The sequence below is a fragment of the Labrus mixtus genome, chromosome 4, assembly GCF_963584025.1.
Source record: "Labrus mixtus chromosome 4, fLabMix1.1, whole genome shotgun sequence".
Taxonomy (NCBI): domain Eukaryota; kingdom Metazoa; phylum Chordata; class Actinopteri; order Labriformes; family Labridae; genus Labrus; species Labrus mixtus.
Window position 1 is genome coordinate 7683294 of NC_083615.1, and position 12464 is coordinate 7695757.

A 12464-nucleotide genomic window follows, 5' to 3' on the forward strand; every position below is an offset into this window, starting at 1 on the left:
GTTCATTAACGTGAGTCACTATATTTATATATATATATTTACTTATCTTAAAAGTTCAACAGATTGTGGAAGATTAGACAAAGGCCTATTTTAAAGATCAAGTAGACCTGTTTTTGTTGTTGTTGCGTATCCCAATGATATAGAGACTTTCTAGTGATTGGCCATTTCTCATTTTTCTCAATGAAACACCTCACATACTCGAATAAAAAATAAAAAATAAAGCTGCACATAGCCAATTGGTTGTGTCATTTCTATGCTGATGCAGATTTCATTATTTAATCGTGTTTAAGTGCTTTTAAGAAAAGATCGATTGAGTTCTCTTTTTACTCTATAAACTTAATCTTAGTCTACATGAACTATTTTAAGACAAGAGAGGGACACGTTTCTCACTCTTGCGGATGGAGATCGTGTTGTACCCTCTGCCTTCTTCTTCTTCTTCTTCTTCTCCTCCTGTCCGTCTCGGTTGGTTGGTTGGTGGGCAGTTCCTCGTCTCGGTTTTCACTCCTTTATTATAAAGGAGGAGTTTGCAGCCCCAACGTGCCTGATTAAACTGAGTCCTCTGGCAGACACTGCTTGATCCCGGATAGTGACAAGCCTCACAAACTGTTTCATTTTCGAGAAAAGGGAACGAGCTGACAGACAACATGGCTGTGGCAGGATGCACGAAATGCATTAAATACATGTTGTTTTTATTTAATTTTATTTTCTGGGTAAGTTGAACATATTTTACTCTGAAGTTGATTTTAAACTTGCGCATTTGATGTTTATTTGTAATAAGCTCTGCTTTCTCAAACTTTTCCATCTTCCCAGTTTTTTTGATGGGTGCCGCTCATTTTAACATCTCTGTATGACTTTGAACTGATGATAAATGATAAATCCTGAAGATATTACCCGCCCTGCTTGTTTTAAATATGCTGCTGTCTTCTGAGAAAAGTTCAGCATCCACAGAAGGGGCACACAAACCACAGCCAGACAGCAGTTGAACTGTTCTTAGTCTTCATCAACAGCGATTTTCTGCATGCTCAGACACAAGTGCAAAGTGCCTAAAAGAGAAAGAGCACTTCTCACTGGGTGGGCTTCAGTCTTACTACTTTCCTCCCTCCTGCAAGTCTACCATCAACTCTGTTTTAGATCCATCCTTTCATTATTGATATTGCAGGAATCAAATACTCCACACATGGAGGTCAGATTTCTGAGGCTGTTTTGGATGGAAAACTGGAAAAAAAATCAGTATTTGGTGATTTCTTGTTACTCTCAGGAGTCTGGCTCTCCGCAGATTAAACACTCATAAAGAATGAGATTGAGCGGGGTTAATAGAGTTTTGGGGGAGGGGAAAGCTGGTTACCCCTCTGACATTTCCTTTGTTCCTACCTGCTCTCCAGACTGTTGCATGTGGAGACTTTGAAGTTTGAAAGAGCTCAAGAATTTCTGTGTCCCATGACCAAGTTTATAAATGTAGCTTGTACAATCAAAATGAACTATTTTATTTTCTGAATATGTTATTTTACAGACAAGTTATTTCTCTCTCTAATTGCAGCCCTCTGCCATTTAAACTTCATTGCATCACATCACACCGCAGATGTGTCAGCCCTCTTTCCCTGTTCGTTCCTGGCCTGGCCCTGGACAGTCAGAACTAGTTACTTGTTTGTGAATTTCCATTTGGTTTGTCTTTACAGAACAGTCGTCTTTTTTTAGATTAGTACAAATCCCCGTATCCTGGACACGCCACACTTGATGGAGTGCTTCCTCTGTTAGTTGTGCTGCTGAGCCTGTCATTGTGAAAACTTTGAGCCCTCTCTTCCTTATTTTGCTATTTTTCATGTCGAGGATTCGGTTTCCTGTTTCCCTGAGAACAATAGAGAGCTGTCACAATGCTCAATGTGCAGATATCTTGATATAAACTTTGTTACAAAGAAAATAGGAGTTGCTGAAGTTGAGTCGTTAAGAGGAGTGCACCCTTTAAAACAGTAATATCAGGATGTTACGTTTCCCCCCCACCAGATATATAGTTTAGGAGCGATTGAGGGGGATACAATTGGACAACAAACTCCCAGAGTTGGCTTCGAACAATGTTGTGAGGTCATAGTGTGTCCATAGTTCACTGTAGTGTCAGGATTTCCTTTCAACATGCTTCACGGCAGAGCTTGACACACAGAAGAAAACATCAGCAGAAAACTTTGGACACTGACCTGCTCTTTGGCGAGTCGGCTTTTTTGCCATCCCCAAAAGTCACGAAACACACTGAATAATGTATTTTTTTTTAAAAAAGTCTGCAGAATGAATAACTACACGTTTTTATTTGAATATTCATTCCAATGTGTCTCTTGAATGTCAAACATTTCAACAAGCTCTGCTTAAGTCTGAAGATTTCACCAAAGTGAAAACATACACATTTCAATCTCTTTTCTCTCCCCGGGACAGCTGGCTGGAGGCGTAATCTTGGGTGTGGCCTTGTACCTCCGCAATGACAGTCAAACCAGCAACCTCCTTATTCTGCAGTTTGAAGGCCACCAGGCACCAGGAACCTTCTATATCAGTGAGTAATCACGATCACCAGCTTCAAGAGCCTCTCAATCACTCCTATGTTTTAACTGAAAATCCCAAATTACAGATTTTTCCCCACACAGGAACTTATCAGTAACTTATAGTTGGCAAGTGTCTGATGTTTTTGGCATACTAAAAGACAAAAAAAAAAAACTGTCTTTGTTTTAAAATTACGACCAACTACAACAAAACAACAAACTACAGGCTCTACATGATGTGATAATCCTCACCATATCCTCATTCTTTGTTCACCACATGACTGGAAGCTCCCCGTTAACTAAGTGCTAAAAGTCGACCTATGCACAGAAATACCTGTCAATAAGACTCAGCTGGGACCCTGTGTGTAATGTCCAGAAATAGTAGAAGAGGTGTGACCACTAAGAAAAGGAAACAGGACCTGCGTAAATCCGCAGCATGACTTCTTAAGAGTGGCACAGCCGGTGTCCCCGCCTCTGTGTTTTTACCCAGCTGCTTTACTGACACATGACCACAAACTGGAGGTGATGTTCTTTAGACTGACAGACGGACAGATGGACGGACGGACAGATGGATTGATAAACTTTAAAACACACAGTACAGCTCATTAAAAGGGATCTATAAACAACATCTGGTAAAAGCAGGTGTTGTTCAGTGTCTATTTTAGATGGTTCAAGCGGGTTATCTTACTACGTTAAAAAAAAAAATACATGGTAATGATTCCAAAAAGTACCAGCTTAGAGGTTCTTTCAAGACAGAGGCTCCTTCCTTCAGGCAGATGTTGAGACATATGTGGTCTCTGAGGAAGTTAACGATCCGTGAGCACGGTGCACAAATAAAGCAGTCATGTGCTTTCTGTCGCTTGCGCTTGAGAGTATTTGAATCACAGTCATTTTTGGAAGGTTTGTTTTGTTTTTTATAAGTGCAGTGCAGCATTTTCTGTGTATCTGAGAAAATATGTGCCTCCGGCTCTGGTCACTGGATGAACTAAAGTCATAAATCGTCATCTTGCCCTTTTCACTGCCTGCAGTAATCCACAGATTGGCCCTAAAACCTACAATACATGATATGATTGAGACATTTCAAAGGTCCATCCTCTCAGTTTGTTGTGGTGGTGAACCCAAGTGAGCCCACTAATTTACATCTGGGCCCTCCCTACTCTCCCATACTTGCCCCTCAGTAAGTATACAGAGCGAATACAAACCCATGCTTTTTATAGAATAAAAAGGCACACTCGCAATTTTAAAGGCAGGGCAGCAAGAGAGGCCCACCCAAACAAGATCAAGGGAATGTTTCTTTTTTTCTCCTCCACTCCCTTGAACATACGCCCTTGCATAATTCAAATAACATTGTACATCTGCACATTAACCCTCAAATTAGAGTTCAGAATGGATGTTTTTAGCTTGCTGGCTCACCAAAGTGGCATTTATGTCAAGCTGAAAATACACATGCGACTACCTCTCAACCAGTGCCTGGAATCATTATTTGGTCTGGTTCAACTCAGTCGTGTCAGGATGTTGCTGCTACAGCCTCAAAAACTGTATCAGATACAGTTAACTTACAGATTATGTTACAAAGATGTTTCCGTTTCTTTACACCCAATCTGTAATGTATAATAATGTTCTGAATAGCTTTAGTGCATTTTTTTCATAACGGTAGCAACTAAACGAGATGTTTAGTTTGTAGTCGGGCTGCGAAGGGAGACAAAATAAATGTTGATATAAAATGTTCCTCCCAAACCTCAGAGCTACTTTAACCAGATCTGCTGATACTGAATCCACTTCATAAAGACTGAAGGATGGATTCATCTTAACAGGAAATGTCTAACATCTTCAGCAGTAAACTGAAAAACAAAAACAAAGATTTGTTGGACCTTCGAGTATTTTTAATTGCAACTTTATGTTTCAGTCAAAAAGCTTTTAAACTTGGGCCTCGATTGTAAAGTCTTACTTTAACTGTTACACGTAAACTGTTTTTTTTCATCTATATCCATAACACTTGATTTGAGTTGATTTCTTAATTACAAAGATGTAAAAAAAAAAAAAAAAAAAAGGCCTAGTTGTAGTTAAAAAAATGTAGAAACCCTATTGATAAATACATACAAAAAATAGGAAAAGTGAAAGCCCTTCATTTGCTCTTTCATTTTTCATGCCCGGAAAGAAGTAGGAAGAAATTAAATCTTATTTATCTCTACCCCTTTTTCCTCAACTTATACATTTTATTTTGAAAGGAAGCTTGAAGTACTTCTGTTTTGCAGCACCTCGAGAGTTGACAGCAGAAGATGCCTTTTTTTTTTATATATGTACAAAAAACACTGTGTAAAAAAAAAAAAGTACAAGTAAAGAGCTCCTTGTGTCAACAACACATCTTTATATAGAGCCAAGATAGCTGTGTATCGCTGTCTTGTCTTAATGCTAAGCTAACTGGCTTCAGCTTTTTATTCAACAGCCATAAATGACAGTAGTTAGCATGTGATGTTAGAAAAATATACCAAAGCCTATAGCATTACTAGAAATGTAGAACCAGCTAGCCTGGCTCTATAAGGTATTGTTAAAAAAAAAAACTTTCTTCCAGCTCAGTCACAGCTCACAAACTGTTTAAACTATTACTTACAAAATGATATTAAAACACATTAGTTAACATGTTTACCGTCAGAGCCACGGACAGGTACAAGTGTTATCTTTATAAAGAGCACAGCTGCTTCTGTGTCTTAATGCATTGCAAAGCCAACCTGCGAGCTTCATTTTTATATTTAGCATATAGACACCAGAGTTGTATCAATCATATCATCCAGTTTTTTTGTAGGAAAGGGAATGAACATACGCTGAGGTAAGTGGGCTGTAACATATGTTGTTAACATATTTTGCCTTGTTAATACGATGTCTGTCTTTAGTTCCAACCCTTTCAGTTAACAAGATATCAGAAGGAAATGTTTATATGGAGGCTTTTCAATAATGAATCCACATTTCATCATTTATCCACAACTGGCCGACAGTTTAATTGAGTTCATCTCAGTGTATGGGTGTCATGCTCTGACAGTGTGAACATGGCTTGAAAGCTCTTTTTAAAGCTAAAGACGAGAGAAGTGGAAGCAGAGCTTTAATCCGGTCTTTACCCCGCAGCCCCCTCGTTTCACCCTCTCTAGAGATTACACTGGCAGACAAAATATAAATGAACTTCCCTGGCGGTATAAAATTGCCTGTCTCCCTTAAAGTATCAATGGCCTTCAGACCTCAAAGGGTGTTGTCATAGTAATGGAAGGCGGTGGAAGTAATTCCTGCTTTGCTGCATTGCAAACATCAAGTCTTGAAAGAAAGAGAGAGAGAGACAGAGAGAGAGAGAGAGAGCGGGGGGATAAAGGAGGAGGGTGTTGATCTGAGGCAAAGAGAAAAAGAGAGATGTAGGAGTTAGTGTGGTGAAGAGTTGTGCGTGATATGTGAGCTACTGTGTGAGGCCTTCATAGTCAACGGAGTACGAGACTCTCTCTTTGTAAGGCCACATAAGGTTGCTTTATTTGTGTATGTGTAAGAATAGAAAATCCAGAAACTCCCCGAACATCTTGCTAAAAGTAGAGGTGAACAAAGTATTCACATCCTTTACTGACGTAAAAAGTATCAATGCACAAATGTTTCTACTGTGAGTTTACTTCAATGGTTTCTAACCTGATTCAAAAGATGCATATGAGGGGATGTATTATATTGTCTTTTGGCAAGGGGGGGTTCTTATATAAAGTAGCATCGAATTGAAAAACTGAAGGGCAAGCACCTCAAATGAAAAGTCAGGCAGCACTCACATCGACCCAGAAACCATAAGGGTACCAGGAAGTTTGTACGCGTACCTGCACTGTCATTGTGAGAAAACAAATGTGTTATTTTGTTTGAAATAGTACATTTAAAGAACATGTTTAGATACACCTTAAAGCTTTCACCACTGGCAAAAGTATTAGGGTTGGCAGTTGATAAGGTAAGTAGGTGGCTGTAGATCTTTATGAGGTTGTGAGTTGGCTTTAAAGTGATCACATTGTTTTAAAGCAAACTACTTTTTCTCTTAACTTTTAATACTGTGCAGGTAGCTTATTCTGCAGGCGTTTGTTTAATGAGGTATTGTCCAGTTAAGCCACTAAAATACCAACCACTTTTTCCTGGTTAAATAAAACATTATTTTGGACCGCTTATATAGGCTTCACATTCAATTCAATCAGTAGTCTTGAAAATTAAGATTCATTGTTCATCCTTGACTCTTGGATACAGCAGAATACAATCTGACCTCCGGGTCAGTTTAGTAGCTGTTTGGAATCTTTAATGATATGCCCTCAGTACAAGGTACAGAAAGGTGAGATGTTTTTTTTTTTTTTAATGCCAATAAAAAAACGAGACATTTCCCCGGGATATGGAGAAAACTCCGGGCACAAAAGAGAGCTTGAATTGAGGTTGTTTTGTCAGTTTCTGAGAATAGTGACGCTCCCCTGCGACTGCTTCTCATTTTCTCCACACATTAGAGATAAAGACCGATTTGTGTTCTTGAATTAAACTTTGCTGTTATACCCCCCCCCCCCCCCCCCACCCCCCAACCAACACACACACACACACACATTAGAAAAAGGGGTAGTTAGGGGCGCTGGTGGCGCGGTGGTTAGTGCGCACGCCCCATGTATGGAGGCTGTGGTTTTCCAGGCAGGCGGCCCAGGTTCGAGTCCAGCCTGTGGCTCCTTTCCTGCATGTCATTTCCCACTCTCTCTCTCTCTCTCTCTCCCTGATTTTCGGCTCTATCCACTGTCTTATCTCTCAGGCTAGGTGCAGGGAAGTACAATAACATCACACTGAAGAAGAAGATATGCCCAAACACTTGCAAAAATGATCACCTGCAAAAAAAACTTTGAACAAGTGTGCTGGCATATCTTCTTCTTCACTCACATATTCCATCATTACCATACTCCACTGCCTTGTTGTTGTTGTTGAATCTCTGCAGGTTTGTTTAACATAATTATGCGTCCAATGGGGATATGTAAAACGCTCTGATCTCAGGAGACTCTCTTGCTGAAATTAAAGTCAATTAAAGATGAATAAGAAAGTAGCACAAGTCCTTTAGAGAATTCAACTCTACTTTCTGCTTAGACAGACCCCCTTGCGATGCAGAGAGAAATGTTGCACATTAGAACAGAGTGTTTCCATTTAACTGCAGTAGTTTGTTTGCAAATAGATATTCTCCAAAAAACCAAAAGCTTCAAAATGTGATGCATGTTTTTAGATAAAAAGGAAAGCTCTGCCAGTTGTACACTTAAATATCTTTGGGAGAACGTCTGCGTATGTGAAAACAGTTTTCCTATCCAGAGGCTCGGTCTAATGCAGCCTTGCAGCATGTTACAATCCCTATAATGACCTATTAACCAATGCTTTTGCACTTTAAATTAACAAGTAGTTAGTGCCACAGATTTCTTTTGTTTTAAGAAAATGTTTCTTTATGATGAATGAAACCTGTGCTGTAACTGGAGATTTATTGCAATTCATAGTCTCTTTGTGAAACGGGACCAGCTTCGTTCACTCGTTCTCTGCAATTTTAAATGTTTTTTTTTTTGTCAAAGTTGTGTATTTTGTCAAATCTTTGTGTATGTATAAAAGATAAATATATGTTGAAGGGTTGTCATTGTACTCACATGTTGCCCCTGTTTCCTGGGGAAAGATAATGAACTGGGTCAGGGGTCAACAGGGGGCGTTTATGGGGGGGGGGGGGGGGGGTTCAGGTTGTCTGGAAGGCATTTCCTGAGCCGGGGAAGCTGAACAGAGTCAGCTCCACCTCTCTCAGGGAGTGGGGGCTGTCCGTGTCCAGGAAGTCAATAATGTCATGTCATCCTACAGGAAATGCAGGAGAAACATCCAATTAAGTCCATTACCAAACAATGTGTGGATCAATGAATGAGCAGACACACACGGCTCTGACACTGCTGCCCCCTAGTGGTGCCATGGTGAACTGCATGTCTTTTAGACGTGTCACAGTCCATTTTCTGTTGTTGCCGTGTTTGCAGGTGTGTACATACTGATAGCTGTTGGTGCTGTGATGATGCTCGTGGGCTTCCTCGGTTGTTACGGTGCCATACAGGAGTCTCAGTGCCTCTTGGGAACGGTGAGTATTTGTCTTTTTGGTGTTTTAAATTATTTGTATCTCTCTCAATCAAAAAGAAACTAAAAGGATCTTATTATACTTTTACTATTTTCTCTAGTTCTTCTTCTTCTTGGTGATTCTCTTTGCTTGCGAAGTGGCCGCAGCCATCTGGGGTTTCATGAACAGGGACACGGTAAGCAGAAAAACACACAGAGGCCTGCACACAGAATTCCTTGCAGCACTGAATGTTTGACATTGCATTGGTTTTCCACCCCTGCCCTGTGTGTTGTTGTGACACTAAAAACAACTTTCCCGACTGCCCACAGATCTCCAAAGAACTGATCAACTTCTACGACTCCGCGTACATCAAGGCTGTGGACGTCTCAGGGTCTCCCAGTAAAGACGCAGCCATCAAGGTGCTGGATGCTTTCCACACTACGGTAAGTAACAAAAGACAATCTGGATTTCACCTGTCCCATGGTGTGAGTCCAGTCTGAACCATCTGCTTTGATTTAATAGTTAGAAATCCAGTTTGATGATTCTTCTTCTTTTGTTTTTTGTGGTTGAGTCATTTTCTTGTTTTCCCTTAAAGCTCGACTGCTGCGGTAAAGGAGACGACACTCCTCTCTTCACACAAGTTACCAGCACCTTGTGTCCAAAGAAGACTCCGGAAGATTTTCTGAGATCCCAGGTACACACAAATCATTACTAAAATACACATAAACACATTATGTGAAACACATTATGTGTTATAGAAATGACTTTTGGCCGTGTCTATATTCTCCTTCAGTGTTGTGAAAAAAGACAAAAAACAGAGTAACACAGATAAGAAAGAGGAATGACTTTACATTTTAGGATTGAAGCAATTGCAATTTGTCCTTATCACCAATTCTTATGATGATTAACTACAGCAATGAACCAAAACAGGTATTTAGTATTTAGTTAGTTTTTTATTCTACAGCTATGTTAATACCATATTGTGTTATTATTTATTCATGCATTTATTTTTAAATATTATTGAATTATTGTGACAGTTAAAAATCCACAATTATGATATGATGTTCTATCTATTAGTGTCACCAAATACATATACCTGTAAGTATACATACATTATTCATTACTTAATAAACTGTCCTAAAACTTCACACCATGTTCCACTCAAAAATAACCTTGTTTGGATAATTATAGTACATAGTACTGTGTTTAACTTTCACATTATTACTGGTTGAGTGGTATTTTCTTTTTCAATACCAGTGTGCGCACAACCCTTTAGACACAAGCTCATATTTTGAGTTTTAAATTGATATTTTTAATTATAAAATATTATCTTAGGGTAAATAATCAAACAGAAATATGAAACATGTAGAAAAACTAACACATTGTGTGACTGTATAATACCACAGAGTAAAGTAAACCTAATATTGTGTTGGTTTTTTTCCCTCTCAAATGGTTTATACAAAAGAAAGAGTCTTTTATCCTTTTCAAGTATTTGTAGGTATTTATGTTGCTAACTGATTACATATAACACAATCGAAGATTCAGAGTTGTGCGGTCGAAGCAGCAGATATTCAGCACCCTGTCTTGACAGCAGAATCATCTCTGATTACGTGTAATCCATCAGTGTGTAGTGTGTGCAGTGTGAGGTGGTAAAAAAAAAACCCGTTATCACAGCGTTTATTGTGCTCCTGTCTCCTCTCAGAGCTGTCATGATAAACTGATCGAGCTGTTCTCAGACAAACTCTACGTGATCGGTCTGGCTGCCTTGATTGTCGCTGTCATCATGGTGAGAGCCCGATTAAAAAAAAATGACACTGAAAAGACTCTCAACACGTCTAATAGGATGCATGAAGCTCTTCTGTCTTTTCTCCCTGTTTTTAGATCTTCGAGATGATCTTCACCATGGTGCTTTGCTGTGGGATCCGCAACAGCCCTGGAGTGTACTAGAAGACCAGCCAAACAAGCTCTTATTTCATGAAGTCTCTCCATTCATCCACCCCCTCTTTTTCTAATGGAACAACTCTAAGAATAATTCTATTTTTATTATAGTTAAGGAAAAAACACATTTTTAGTATTTCTAATCCATCAACTCGTATCTTTCTTACGGACAGATTGAGCTTCTGTATGTCAGATTTTCTTTATTTATCACTACATATCAATATTTTATACATACAGTGTGTTGTGACATTTTTCTCTTAAGTCCTTGGACTTAATGCTGACTCGTGTAAAAATTGTGTATATACTTGTCACAGGCTAATAACACTAGGGAGAGTCCATGTGTTCCCTGATTTAGAGTTGTGATGCTTCTCTCAGCATTATTACAGTGTTATAATATAAGTAGCAGGGTTTCAGTGAATTTAGGTAATGTTGTGTCTTACTATAATCATTATCTGAATGACAAGTTAGCCAGTGTGTGTGTGTGTGTGTGTGTGTGTGAGTGTGTGTGTCTCTTCTTTGTGGAAACGTGACAAAAAGAGTGACGTCTGCTCACTCAACCTGTTTTAATAACACTAATGTGATAAATTATTTTCCACTTTCTTTCTTTTTGTGGGTGGAGTATCCACAAAGCATTGCACAACCGTTGGTTTTGCATACTTCTCCTTTTGATGATGCAACATCTCATTCATCACGTTTGTTAGTTTCCAACACTTAAATCATTTCATTTGAAGATTCTTAGGGGCCTTATGAAAGAAGAAAGTATTTTGCAAACAAATGGAAAGTAAGGAAATAAATAATTTTTTTTGAATTCAATTGAGTTGTTTTTTTTTTTTCTTATTTCCTGCAATAATCGCATGGCACATCTTGTGACCCTGTTTAGAAATTCCAGCACACAGGACCTTCCAACAATTGTTAGTTTCACACTTCTGCAAGAATCAAAGTATATATATCATGATTGTCTGAGTCCTTCAAACGTCTGTGTTCTTAAAGTGACATTCTACTGTCTTATATTAGAAATCAGGCTTTGTGTTGAAATGTATAAAATCTCTTTTTACAGTGTGATCCATAATCTGTACAACGGTCTATTTTTTGTTCCCTTTCATCCAGTGTTTCTCGTATCTGACCACGGGGGGGCGTTGTTAGATTAGCGCCCCCTCCTGTCCAGCCAGCATAACCCCACCCACTGCTGCACTGTGAATACATCAAAAACTCATCTGACCTGTATTTCAGGCACTTTGGCAGCAGACACACCCAATACACACAGTGTTTGTTTTGCCAACAGGTTCAGCTCTCTCATCAGAACCTACGTACTGATGTTCCCCATTGACTGAGTTTACATTTAAGCCCCCAGGCTCAAACCCATGGATTTGTGTTTCTATGAGGCACGTAGTGATGAATTGTATTCTGAGGACACATCTCTGTTGATCTTAACTACAGATCATTACAGGAAATGCCTCACCATACATTAAAGGAAACATCTGTTGTTTTCTCAGTGACATCTGCTTTGCCCTTTATATAGTTTGCATTAAAACACACAACACAACAGTAGCATTATCTACAAGATTCAACTATAGAAATTAATCATACACTCTATTTATAAAAAAAAGAAGAAGAAAGTACCCAAAAAGTGAACATTTTAATGGTTATGAAGGTCATAATGAGGGCTGAATTTGCCCAATAAACCCTCCACTGAGTCTACTTTTGTGTGTGTGTAGAATACATCTTATTTAGTTTGAAATGTGTGTCTATGGGGAAGGATCTGGATCTGGAGTGGATTTTGTTTGTGAGTGTTGCAAAATGATAACACCTCAATGTACAAAACCCGTTACAAAAAGAAATGGATTCCTCATATTGATGTAAAAGAGTTTCACTGGCCTGCACAAATCTCCAACTTAACACCCTCCAGACAC

The 12464-nt window shown here is 39.0% G+C and overlaps 1 protein-coding gene across 1 annotated transcript; it reads left to right on the forward strand.

The window, feature by feature from the left end:
- The first annotated feature begins 524 nt into the window (after window positions 1-524).
- Window positions 525-11362, forward strand: cd81b (CD81 molecule b). Its single transcript, XM_061035584.1, has 8 exons — window positions 525-710; window positions 2422-2536; window positions 8543-8640; window positions 8738-8812; window positions 8946-9059; window positions 9212-9310; window positions 10319-10402; window positions 10498-11362. Exons 1-8 carry the CDS (start codon window positions 645-647, stop codon window positions 10561-10563), a joined length of 717 nt encoding a protein of 238 aa, XP_060891567.1. The 5' UTR covers window positions 525-644; the 3' UTR covers window positions 10564-11362.
- The last annotated feature ends 1102 nt before the right edge of the window (window positions 11363-12464 follow it).